We start from the raw sequence: 13452 nt of genomic DNA on the forward strand, positions 1-13452 counted from the left end.
TTAGTTTTTAAACTAATAAATTTATTTGTTAGTTTTTAAACTAATAAATTTATTTGTTAGTTTTTAAACTAATAAATTTATTTGTTAGTTTAAATCATTTATGATCATTTAGATCATTTATTAGTTTTCTTAAAAAATCCCAGAATCAAAAAGTTACAGAGTTCAATTTCACATATAATACAATTAACTGTATTGCAAGTTTATTTCATAGTTTATTCTGTAATTATATTGTCTGTTGTTATGGCTCTATAGACAGGAATATCTTTCTTATATCTTATCTGCCTAGAAAATTTCTATTAATTTTCTATGACTCATCTGAAGTATCACCTCCTCCTTGAAGCCTTCCCTTTCTAGACAGAATGAGTCATTCCCCTTTGTTTTTCTAAAACGCCTTGCTTGTATGCCTGTTACATTATTTATTATGGTATGATTAATAAACTAGTCACATTATTCTATCATTATATTTAGTATGTTAGTATGTACTTATTGGCTGTACTTTATTCATGTGAGCCGCCACTAAGCTTATAGTGGATGCTCATAAAGTGTTGACTTTAAATAGTTTTGCAAGATTATTGTGAAGGTTAAATGAAATAATTTTTAACAATTGCCTGATACAGTACCTGGTACTTACTGGTACTCAGTAAAGTTTCCCTTCCTTTTTTCTCTTTAGTTTACTCCTGCCTCATTTCTCCCAGCACCATGTATTCCTTCCATGTGAAATGAATAGAGATTTCTTTTTTACATTGCTTGCATGTCTCTTCAGGGTACTAACACTGACTTATGTATCTCTCATTTGTTTATTTGTTTAAGGTCACTAGTTCTGTTCGGAACAGAGATCCCTCTGAGATAGAATACAGAAGTAATATGACTTCTCCAACACTCCTGGATGCCAACCCCATGGAGAACCCAGCACTGTTTAATGACATCAAGATTGAGCCCCCAGAAGAACTTTTGGCTAGTGATTTCAGCCTGCCCCAAGTGGAACCAGTTGACCTCTCCTTTCACAAGCCCAAGGCTCCTCTCCAACCTGCTAGCATGCTACAAGCTCCAGTACGTCCCCCGAAGCCACAGTCTGCTCCCCAGACCCTTGTGGTGTCCACGTCAACATCTGACATGAGCACTTCAGCAAACATTCCTACTGTTCTGACCCCAGGTTCTGTCCTGACCTCCTCTCAGAGCACTGGTGGCCAGCAGATCTTACATGTCATTCACACTATCCCCTCAGTCAGTCTGCCAAATAAGATGGGTGGCCTGAAGACCATCCCAGTGGTAGTGCAGTCTCTGCCCATGGTGTATACTACTTTGCCTGCAGATGGGGGCCCTGCAGCCATTACAGTCCCACTCATTGGAGGAGATGGTAAAAATGCTGGATCAGGTAAGTAACAATATTGCCCCTTTCCTGGCCTTCCTGAATCTATTCCCTTTTCGAGTCATCCTATCTCCTGTCTCTTTTCACCTCCAATTATTCCTGGACACTGCTTCAACAGTAATCTTTCATAAGTACTGTTTTTATCATGTCTTTTTAATGCTTAAGAATGTACAATGACTCGGCCGGGCATGGTGGCTCACGCCTGTAATCCCAGCACGTTGGGAGGCCAAGGTGGGTGGATCATGAGGTCAGGAGATCGAGACCATCCTGGCTAACATGGTGAAACCCCATCTCTACTAAAAGTACAAAAAATTAGCCGGGCATGGTGGCAGGCGCCTGTAGTCCCAGCTACTCGGGAGGCTGAGGCAGGAGAATGGCATGAACCCAGGAGGTGGAGCTTGCAGTGAGCCGAGAGCGCGCCACTGCACTCCAGCCTGGGTGACAGAGCAAGACTCCGTTTCAAAAAAAAAAGAATATACAATGACTCTTGATTAGACCATGCTTCTCGAACAGGTATGCATATCTATCAGTGACATATCAAACAACTTCCTGGGACTTCCATATTATTTGATATTAAATAATTTAAAGCATTTTATATTTAAAATATGATTATCTTGTATTATAAAATGCAAAATTTGCAAAACCTGTTAAGATAAACCACACACTTCAAAAATAGTTTAAGCTTACTAAAGGCATCCACCCTCGGACTTTTCAGAATAATGTGTTTATTTCACACCTTCAGAATGCTTTGGTGGAAAAGCTGAGAACAATATTTCTATCTCAAACATACTTAGCCAGTATTAGCTCCTGTCTCTACCAATACTTTCCCTTTTCTCTTCTCTACAAAAGAAGTAATTGAAATATTGTCATCTTCCCTGTGTTCTTCCTCATTTGGCATCTATCACTTTCCATTTTACTTATTTATTTGCCTGTATCACAAGTGTCTGGGCATTATTTTCACAACTGAATTGTAAATTCCTCAAAAATAATACTCTATCTTAATTTTTTTAATGTATGCCTCCAGAGAACTTAACACAGTGCTAGTAGTTGTCTTAGTTGTCTTGCAACAGATAATTTGATAAACAAACAAACTTGAAAATTTGTCCAAGAGAGAATTCATATGCTATAATCTTCCATTTTAAAATAAGTTCAGAATTCCGAAAGGAATAAATTAAGTCTGTCTTCCACCACTATCCCCCAATCACTAGTTCTCCTCCTAGAGGTATATCTGTTTTAGTTTGTAATCAGGAATGATCAAGGAAAATTATGTGACCTCTAAAGCAGGCTGATAATGTTTTGCATAAATCGAAAAGGGCAAGGGGTGGAAATGACTAGGAAGCAGATTTCAGCTTAGTATAAAAGTGTCTCTACCTTTGAAATTTGATGCCCTATACTAAATGTAGGAGGCTGAAAAACAATATACTACTAAGCATCAAGTTGCTGAGACTGCACTGGTCTTCTGAATATAAATATTATCATTGACTAGTGGTTAATTGTGGTAATGATAAGTGTTCATAATCTTATTTTGAGATGAGATCCATTCCGTATACGAAAGGAGAGCCAAACAAACAAACCAAAAAAAAGGAAACAAATAAAAAAGGAAATAAAATTTCCCATGTGATAGTTTGCTGAGATAAAGGCAGTGGTAGCATCAAGGGATGGTTTGAAGGAGCTTTGAATATTCTCCATAATATCATCAGTCCATCAGAGCCACTCTAAATAAACAGAATAAATTTTAAATGTGCTCAATGTGGTTCCAAGCTAAGGGCATTGGCCCAGTGGTATCTGTATTAGTTCGTTTTCATGGTGCTGATAAAGACATACTCCAGACTGGGAAGAAAAAGAGGTTTAATTGGACTTGCAGTTCCACATGGCTGGGGAGGCCTCAGAATCATGGCAGGAGGCAAAAGATACTTCTTACATGGTGGCAGCAAGAGAAAACTAAGGAAGAAAGAATAGCAGAAACCCCTGATAAACCCATCAGATCTCATGAGACTTATTCACTATCTTGAGAATAGCAGGGGAAAACCGGCCCTTATGATTCAATTACCTCCCCCTGGGTCCCTCCCACAACATGTGGAAATTCTGAGAGATACAATTCAAGTTGAGATTTGGGTGGGGGCACAGCCAAACCACATCGGTATCCAGAATGGGGGGCTTACTAAACTTTAGGGGGCACATATAAAACAATTGGAGTGCAAGAAAAACGTATAAAAATTTGTATTTTCTTACCCTTAAAAATTGACAGGTAATATTGTATGTTTTATCATCTATAGCATGATGTTTTGAAGTATATATGCATTCTGGAATGGTTAAATCTAGCTAAATAACAAATGCATTACCTTATTATCATTTTTGTGGTGAGAGTGCTTAATATCCATTCTCTTTACAATTTTAATAAATAAAGTGTATCATCATTAACTATACTCACCTTGCTATGCAATAGATCTCTTGAAATGTATTCCTCCTATCTAACTATAGTTATGCATCCTTTGACCAACATCTCCCCATTCCCCTCCCCACTAGCCACCCCAGCCTCTGGTAACTACCATTCTACTCTATTTGCATGAGATTAAATTTTTTAGATTCCACATATGAGTTAGATCATGCACTATTTGTCCTTCTGTGCCTGGCATATTTCACTTAACATAATGTCCTCCAGGTTCATCTGTGCTCTCACAAATGGCAGGATTTTGTTCTTTGTTATAGCTGAATAATATTATATTGTGTGTGTATGTGTGTGTGTGTGTGTGTGTGTGTGTCACATTTCCTTTATTCATTCATTTGTTGATAGATATTTTAGGTTGGTTGCACATCTTGGCTATTGTGAATAATGCTGCACTAAACAGGGATGCAGATATCTTTTGGGCACATGATTTTATTTCCTTTGGATATATACCCAGAAGGGAGATTGCCAGGTCATACAGTAGTTCTAATTTTAATTTTTTGAGGAACCTCCATACTGTTTTCCGTAAAGGCTATAACTAGTTTACATTTCCATCAACAGTGCGTAAGGGTTCCCTTTTCTCCACATGCTCACCAGCACTTACTGTCTTTTGCTTTTTGATAATAGCCACTTTAACTTAAGTGAGATGACGTACTACTTTTTGTTAGTTTTCTTATAATGCATACAAAATTGTAGGATACCAGTACCTGTATATCACATACATGTACAAACATGCACACCTCAAGATACATGCTTAAAACTTTTTAATGAATGATATGCAAAGTATAGGACAACCCTTTTAACCAAATACTTGTTCCCCACCTTATCACCACCCCCAAGTTTCTTCTCTATAGAAATTTTGAAGGTTTCACTGGATCTAGGAGACTGTTGAGCACCTGATTGAGTTTTGTTAGAATTCAGAAACATCAGTGTTTGATAATAAGGAATATTTGACAGCTTCTCCCAACATAGGTGGAAAGGAAGGTTGTATCAAGCACCTACTAGGTGGTAGGTGTATGTTTCATCTCATTGACTCATTTCTGTTTAAGAGCACAAAGGCCAAAGTAGATGTTCTCACATCTGGACTAATCCTATAATTTGATTTTAGGACATCCAGGAGCTATTCAGTGAGTTCAATTCAACACACACACACGTTGAAACTAACTTTTCAGTAGACCCTGTCCTGGTAGCTGGAGATAGAGATGAATCATACCCAGACCATATCCTACAGACACTCTCATTCTAGTGGTATCAGAATTCTCCATACTACTCTTACTTTAAAGGCATTTCTGTTCCCTGCTATGCAAAAAAAATAAAAAATAAAATGTTATTCTCTTCCTTCCATGCAAATATACTTCCTTCATCTTTGTTTTTTTCTTTATTTTTCTATCTTGCTGCCACTTCTTTAGGTGGGACAAACTGGGAATTCTGAAAATGATTAAAGAGGCACATATATTTTTAGCTCACACTGCTCCCTTTCTTTGCTTTTAGTGAAAGTTGACCCCACCTCCATGTCTCCACTGGAGATTCCAAGTGACAGTGAGGAGAGTACAATTGAGAGTGGATCCTCAGCCTTACAGAGTCTGCAGGGACTACAGCAAGAGTGAGTACTTTTTGTCTTCAAGTCTGTCTTTGTGTATGTGTGTGTGTGTGTGTGTGTGTGTACATTTGCACATATGTATAGGTGGAACCAATGATCAGACACAAGAGTAAGAATTTGAGGACAAGAAATGTAGGGAGACTGCCTTTCCAGTGAAAGTATATGAGTTTGTGTGCATACATGTGCATGTACATACATGTTATGGTAGAGCTATGTTCTAACTGTAAATCATCAATTTTTCTTTTGAAAAATCTTCAAATTTCCCATAAAGTGTAGTTGTGTATTGTTTCTCTCTGTAAGTTTAAAACAGCTTTGTCTTTCAATATCAGAACTAATTGGAAGTGGTTGGCTTGTGTTTAGCAACAACTATTGTATGAAAATAAAATTTCTTTAAGCAGGAGAATGAAACTTATTGAAGTGAAATGCTCACACTGTTTGGGAACACAACCACTGAAGGAAACACTACCACCTCCCATGCTTTCTCTAAGCACTTACTGAGAGACCTGTACCTACTGAGCAGAATGGCCTAGTTGACAGAATTGTTTTCACTATTCCAATTATTTCTTTTTGGGGGGACCTAGCATTAAATTTGCATAAATTAAAAGCAGATATGAGGTGGCACCAATGAATGTAAATTCATTTTTTTAAGCCTTCACTGTAAAGTCACTGTTTGGTTTTATCTCTATTTCTTTGATCAGACCAGCAGCAATGGCCCAAATGCAGGGAGAAGAGTCGCTTGACTTGAAGAGAAGACGGATTCACCAATGTGACTTTGCAGGATGCAGCAAAGTGTACACCAAAAGCTCTCACCTGAAAGCTCACCGCAGAATCCATACAGGTCTGCCCACTCCCATCTCACCCCTAACACACACACACACACACACACACACACACACACACACACACGAGAGAGAGAAAGAGAGGGGCAGCGAGAGAGAGAAAATGTCTGAGAGACAGAGAATGAAGTATTGAAACAAAGACTGATGCATTTATACTCGTGGGCACAGGCTCCATTCATGGTTTTTATCCCTATTTCTTGTCCCTGCTCTAAGGCAAATTTTATAAAACCGGCCTAGGAAAACACTAAACTAAATCTGGTGTCTTAATAGTCATCATTCTCAGTGAGCCCCTGTGGGTCTTTCTAATTGTGGAGTCAACACTTAAGCAAAGATTAAGGTATTACTCCCTTCCTTACTACCAGGGTCTCACAAGTTTTACTAAGCATGGAAAAGCACAAGAACAATTTAAACTATCTGAAATTAAAGCAGGCTTTAATCCACTAACCATTAACGTGTCTTTGTTCACATTTTTAAAAAAAGGTGCACATAAATAAATAAAGCAGACCTGGTAGTGGTCCTGTCAAACTGGACAGCACATACCTGATCTGAAGAAGGAGAGCTGCCACTCAAATCCAGCTCACTACGGTCAGCCATCATTATTCTTGGATTCCACATCCATGGATTCAACCAACCACAGATCAAAAATATTTTTTAAAAAACAACAACAATAATAATACAACAATAAAAAAATACAAATTTTAAAATACAGTATAACAACTACTTACATAGCGTTTACATGGTATTAGGTAACATAAGTACATCTAGAGATGACTTAAAATATAGGAGAGAATGTGCATAGATCATACGCAAATGCTATGTTATTTTATATCGGGGACTTGAGCATCCATGGATTTCATTATCCACCCAATGGGTGGGGTTAAGAATGTAGGTGGCTCTGAAATCAATCCCCCATGGATACTGAAGGACGACTGTATTAGTAAATTTCATTGTTAAAGAAAAGCAAAAAAAAAAAAAAATCCAGATTATGTGAAATGTCCTTGATTTTGAATGTTGGCATCTAGTTCAAAAATTTTTTATAACCCCAGGAATTCAAAGAAACCTGCCTAGAAGCCAGATGCAGTTTGTTGTTTATCATTGTGTGCCCTATGCCTTGGAGACTCCTTCTCCATAGTGGTCTCCAAGCTCAGAATTGGGACTTAAGACACCTTGGACAAGGAGAAAGCCCTCCTTTCTTGTAAACATCTGCTATGTTACATTTGCTATGTTAGAATTTGTGTAGAAGGACCCAGAGCCCTAGTTGTTGTGCCTAGAGGCTAGGAACAGGTGAGTGATTTCTAGGCTGCATTATTCAAACATTCCCATGACACTATTATTATTTAGTGATATATTTGTTTGCTTCTCTTCCATGGGAAATGGATGCTGACTATATGTATATTCCATATATTCCAAGTCTCCAATTAAGCTGCTGTGGGATCTGATAAGTCTTCCTACCTCTTTGATCTTAGGTTTCCTCAACTGTAAGGTGAAGGGTTTGGACTAGGTGATCCCACTTGACTATTTTAATCTGGAACTCTATGGATTGAATTTCAATGTAACCTATTGTGTGGCTACCTTCTAGGAGTTCTTGAAAACTGCTTTATAATATACTAAAAGTCTGGCTGTCTTTCCTATGTCACCTCTCGACTCTTAAACTGAGATAACAGATACAATTTACTTTTATTTACTTTTCAGATTTCAGTACTGTTTTTCTCCCTAGTGGTGTAAGCTTCCCATATGAAGGGAAAAAATGGCCCTAAAATATCGACAATTCTTAGCTTTGAGTGTTATAGGTGAATGCCTTATCTGATAAGAGATCATGACAGCCAGATGGCTGGTGGTTGAATGAAGACAACGGATGTCTACATGAATCTCACTACATTTTCTTTTTTTTTTCTTTTTTTGAGACAGAGTTTTGCTCTGTCACCCAGGCTGGAGGTTAGCCTGGTATAATCTCAGATCACTGCAACTTCCGCCTCCTGGGTTCAAGCGATTCTTATGTCTCAGCCACCCGAGTAGCTGGGATTACAGGCATGTGCCACCTTGCCCAGCTAATTTTTCTGTTTTTAATAGAGATGGGGTTTCACCATGTTGGCCAGGCTGGTTTCAAACTCCTGGCTTCAAGTCATCTGCCTGCCTCGACCTCCCAGAGTGTTGGGATTACAGACATGAGTCACTGCCCTCAACCTCACTTGGTTTAGATTCAGAATTGTTCTTATTCTACTCAGGTTTTAGGACCGACCCATACCTTTGCCATGGGTATGTGACCATAGGAATGCTCACTTGAAGGCCTTTCACAGTAACATTTAATTTGCCCCAACTGCTTGACTTACAATAGGCTTAGTTGCTTTAGGAAATAACGTGGCAATTGTGTAAGTACCCCCATCCCTGCAATATTGTAACAGGCCTTCTTTCCTCACTACAATTCATTCTCCACACAGTAGCCAGAGGATTTTCATCTGTTTGCTTTTGTTTTGTTTTGTTTAAATATAAATAAGATTATATAACATCTTCTACTTAAAATCTTCCAAGGACTTCCCGTCACACTGGATGAAATCCAAATAGAGTACCCTAAAAGGCCCTATAGGATCTTGCCTCTGATTAATTTTACCTCATTTCTTATCCTTTAGATCTCAATTTGAATGTCTTCTGCCCAGAAAATTCTTCCCTAAACCTATCTTAAGCAGTGTCCACTCCCAAATATCTGTATAAGAAAACCCTACTTAATTTCTTGATAGAGTTTTCTTTTCTTTTCTTTCTTTCTTTTAAAAATTTTAATAATACATATTTTAACCCAATATATCACAAATATTATCACTTTACAACCTACTCAGTATGAAGAATTATTTTTATTTTATTCTCATATTTTGTGGGTACATAGTAGGTTTATATATTTGAGTTACATGAGATATTTTGATACAGGAATGCAATGTGTAATAGTCAAATCAGGGTAAAGGGGTGTATCTGTCCCCTCAAGCATGGGGCATTCTTTGTGTTACAAACAATCTAATTATACTCTTTTAGTTATTTTTAAATGTGCAATTAAATGATTTTTTTTACTATAATGATGCTGTTGTGCTATCAAATGGTAGGCCTTATTCATTCTCTCTATTTTTTGTACCCATTAACCATCCCCACTGCCCTCCGACCCACTGACATCCCACCATCCTTCCCTGCCTCTGGTAATCATCCTTTTTCCTCTGTCTACGTAAGTTCAATTATTTTAATTTTTAGTTACCACAAATAAGTGACAACATGTGAAGTTTGTCATTCTGTGCCTGGCTTATTTCACTTAACATAATGACCTCCAGTTTTATCCATATTGTTGCAAATGATAGGATCTCATTCTACATGTGTGCCCCTTGCCTTGGAGACTCCTTCTCCATAGTGGTCTCCAAGCTCAGAATTGGGACTTAGACACCTTGGACAAGGAGGAAGCCCTCCTTTCTTGTAAATATCTGCTATGTTACATTTGCTGTGTTAGAATTTGTATAGAAGGACCCAGAGCCCTAGCTGTTTTGCCTAGAGGCTAGGAACAGGTGAGTGATAATGTCATTTCAGCTCTTTTGCCCATATGCACAACATTTTCTTTATCCATTCGTCTGTTGATGGACACCAGTTACTTCCAAATTCTGGCTGTTGTGAATACTGCTGCAAGAAACATGAGGGTGTAAATATCTCATTGATAGACTGATTTCCTTTCTTTTGGATATATAACCAGCAGTGAGATTACTAGATCTTATGATACCTCTACTTTGTTTTCTGAGAAACCTCTAAATTGTTCTCTATAGTGATTGTACTAATTTACATTCCCACCAACAGTATATGAGGGTTCCCTTTTTTCCACATTCTCACCAGCATTTGTTATTACTTGTAGTTTGGATAAAAACCATTTTAACTGAGGTGAGGTGTTATCTCATTGTAGTTTTGATTGACATTTCTCTGCTTATCGGTGATGTTAAGCACCTTTTCATATGCCTGTTTATCTTCTTTTGATAAATGTCTTTTTAGCTCTTTTGCCCATTTTTAAATTGGATTATTAGATTTTTCTCCTATAGAGTTTTTTGAACTCTTTGTATGTTCTGGTTATGAATCCCTTGTCCGATGGGTAGTTTGCAAATATTTTCTCCCATTCTGTGAGTTGTCTCTTCACTTTGTTGATTGTTTCCAGAAGATTTTTTAACTTTATGGTACCCCATTTGTCCATTTTTGCTTTGATTGCCTATGCTTGTGGGGTATTGCTCAACAAATCTTTGCCCAGTCCAATGTCCTGGAGAGTTTCCCCAATATTTTCTTGTAATAGTTTCAGATCTTAGACAGAAGCCTTTAATCCACTTTGATTTGACGTTTGCATATGGTGAGATATAGGGCTCTAGTTTATTCTTTTACCTGTGATATCCAGTTTTCCCAGCACCCTTTATTGAAGAGACAGTCCATTCCCCAATGTATGTTCTCAGCACCTGTGTCTAAAATGAGTTCACTATAAATGCATAGATTTATCTCAGGATTCTCTATTCTGTTCCACTGATCTGTGTGTCTGTTGTATGCCAGCACCACACTATTGTGATTACTATACCTCTATAGTATAATGTAAAGTCACATAATGTGATTCCCTCAGTTTTATTATTTTTGCTTAAGATAGCTTTGGTTATTCTGGGTTTATGTGGTTCCATATAAATTTTAGGGTTGTTTTTTGCATTTATGCAGAAGAATGTCATTAATATTTTGATATAGATTACATTAAAATTGTAGATTGCTTTGAGTAGTACAAACATTTAATATCAACTTGCTGATTTCTATGAAAACTCCATATGGATTTTGATTGGGATTATATTTTCTCTACTTATCAATTTATAGCAAATTGCCATTTTAACCATATTTAATCTTCAAAATTATTAACAGATTATGTCTCTTCATTTTTGTAGGCCTTATAAAATTTCTCTCAGAAAAATTTTGTAGTTTTCAGTGTAAAGGTGTTGTACAACTTTCATTAGTTGTATTATATCTACATTTTTGATACTATTATATATATCTACATATTTGATAACTATTGTACATTTGTTTTACATTTTATTTTATATGTTGCTGTATTTGATTTGTTAGTATTTTATTAATAGTTTTGCAACTTTGTACATGAGGAATATTGGCCTACAATTTTATTTACTGATGTGCTTACCATGTTTTACAATCAAGGTTAATAAATTACAAATTTTATAAAACTTGTAAAATTAATATTGAAAATAAATTACAAAGTTTTCCCTCCAAAAAAAGAAAACAAACAAAAAAACAAAATGTGTTCTTCCCATGAACATGGAATATCTTTCCTTTTGTTTCTGTCTTCAGTTTCTATCCTCAGTGTTTTATAATATATATTGTAGAGATCATTTATTTTCTTGTTTATGTTAATTCCTAGGTATTTCATTTTATTTGGAGCCATTGTAAATGAGATTATTTCTTGATTTCTTTTTCAGAATGTTCATCCGTTGGCATATAGAAATGTTTTAGACTTTGTATGTCAGTTTTTTATCCTATAACTTTACTAAATTTTTTTTTGTCAATTCTAATAGCTCTTTTTCTGGAGGCTTTAGGTTTTTCCAGATATAAGATTATATCTTCTACAAACAAGGATAATTTGTCTTTTTCCTTTCCAATTTGGATGATCTTTAATTCTTTTCTCATCTGACTCCTGTAGGTAGGACGTCCTGTACTATGCTGAATAAAGGTGAAATTGGGCATCTTTGTCATGTTCCCAACCTTAGAGGAAAGTATTTCAGTTTTTCCCCTTCTAGTATGATACTTATGGGTCAGTAATTAATGATTTTTATTATGTTGAAGTGTGTTTCTCCTATACCCAGTCTTCTGAGGATTTTTATTAGGAAAAGATGTTGAATTTTATCAAATACTTTTTCAGCATCAATTGAAATGACCATATGGTTTTTATCTTTCATTCTGTTGATATGATATATCACATTAATTGATTTGCATATACTGAACCATCCCCACATCTGTGGGATAAATCCCATTTGGCCATGATGAATTATCTTTTTAATGCGTTGCTAGAATTTTGTTGAGGATTTTTACATCAATATTCATCAGTGATATTGACCTATGGTTTTCATTTTTTGATGTGTCTTTGTCTGGTTTTGGTATCAGGGTAATACTGGCCTCATAGAATGAGTTTGGAAGTACTTCTTCCTGTTCTATTTTTCAAAATAGTTTCAGTAGAATTGATATGAGCTAATCTTACATATTTTAGAATTCGACAGTGAAGCCATCAGGTCCTGGGCTTTCTTTCCTGGGAGACTTTCCCACCGCCCCCGCCACCCCTCCAAGACCGAGTCTCACTCTGTTGCCCAGGCTGGAGTGCAGTGGCATGATCTCAGCTCACTGCAACCTCCACCTTCTGGGAGAATTTTAATTATGGCTTTTGTCTCATTACTTGTTGATTAGTCTGTTCAGGTTTGGGATTTCTTCCTGATTCTGTGTTTTCCCTTGTCCTTAATATTACCAGTGAGTTGTGTACCTTCAGATGATTTCTTATTGCTCATTAATGTCCTTTTCTTTCTGATTGAAGTACTCCCTTTAGCGTTTCTTGTAGGATGAGTCTGGTATGGCTGAAATCCCTCCGCTTTTGCTCATCTGGAAAAGTCTTTGTTTCTCCTTCATGTTTGAAGGATATTTTCACCAGATATGCTATTCTAGGGCAAAAGTTTTTTTTTTTTTTTCCTTCAGCATCTTAAATATGTCATGCCACTCTCTACTGGCCTTTAAGGTTTCTACTAAAAAGTCTTGTCAAAGGTATTGGAACTCCAGTGTATGTTATTTCTTTCTTTTCTTTTGCTTCTTTTAGGATCCATTCTTTATCCTTGACCTTTTGGTGTTTAATTATTAAATGATTTGAGGTGGTCTTTGGGTTAAATTTGCTTGGTGTTCTTTATCCTTTTTGTACTTGGATATTGATATCGTTCCCTCGGTTGGGAAGTTCTGTGTTATTATCCCTTTGAATGCTTCTACCCCATCTCATTATCTACTTGCTCTTTAAGGCTGATAACTCTTAGATTTGCCTTTTTGAGGCTATTTTCTAGATACTATACTTGTTGCTTCATTGTTTTTTATTCTGTTTTTTATTATTATACTTTAAGTTCTAAGGTACATGTGCACAACGTGCAGGTTTGTTACATATGTATACATGTGCCATGTT

General features: G+C 36.6%; 1 protein-coding gene across 3 annotated transcripts in view; it reads left to right on the forward strand.

Moving 5' to 3' along the window:
- KLF8 (Kruppel-like factor 8) overlaps nt 1-13452 on the forward strand; it is a 50316-nt gene that overhangs the window by 23978 nt on the left and 12886 nt on the right. For 2 of the 3 annotated variants that reach the window (XM_011960120.1, XM_011960121.1), the window contains 2 exons: nt 811-1375; nt 5307-5418. In XM_011960120.1, the coding sequence (XP_011815510.1) occupies nt 811-1375; nt 5307-5418 (677 nt within the window). Of the gene's footprint in view, nt 1-810; nt 1376-5306; nt 5419-6113; nt 6254-13452 lie in introns of all 3 variants that reach the window. The other variant, XM_011960119.1, reaches the window with a different exon arrangement.

Source organism: Colobus angolensis, unplaced genomic scaffold (assembly GCF_000951035.1).
Source record: "Colobus angolensis palliatus isolate OR3802 unplaced genomic scaffold, Cang.pa_1.0 Scaffold505, whole genome shotgun sequence".
Lineage (NCBI taxonomy): Eukaryota > Metazoa > Chordata > Mammalia > Primates > Cercopithecidae > Colobus > Colobus angolensis.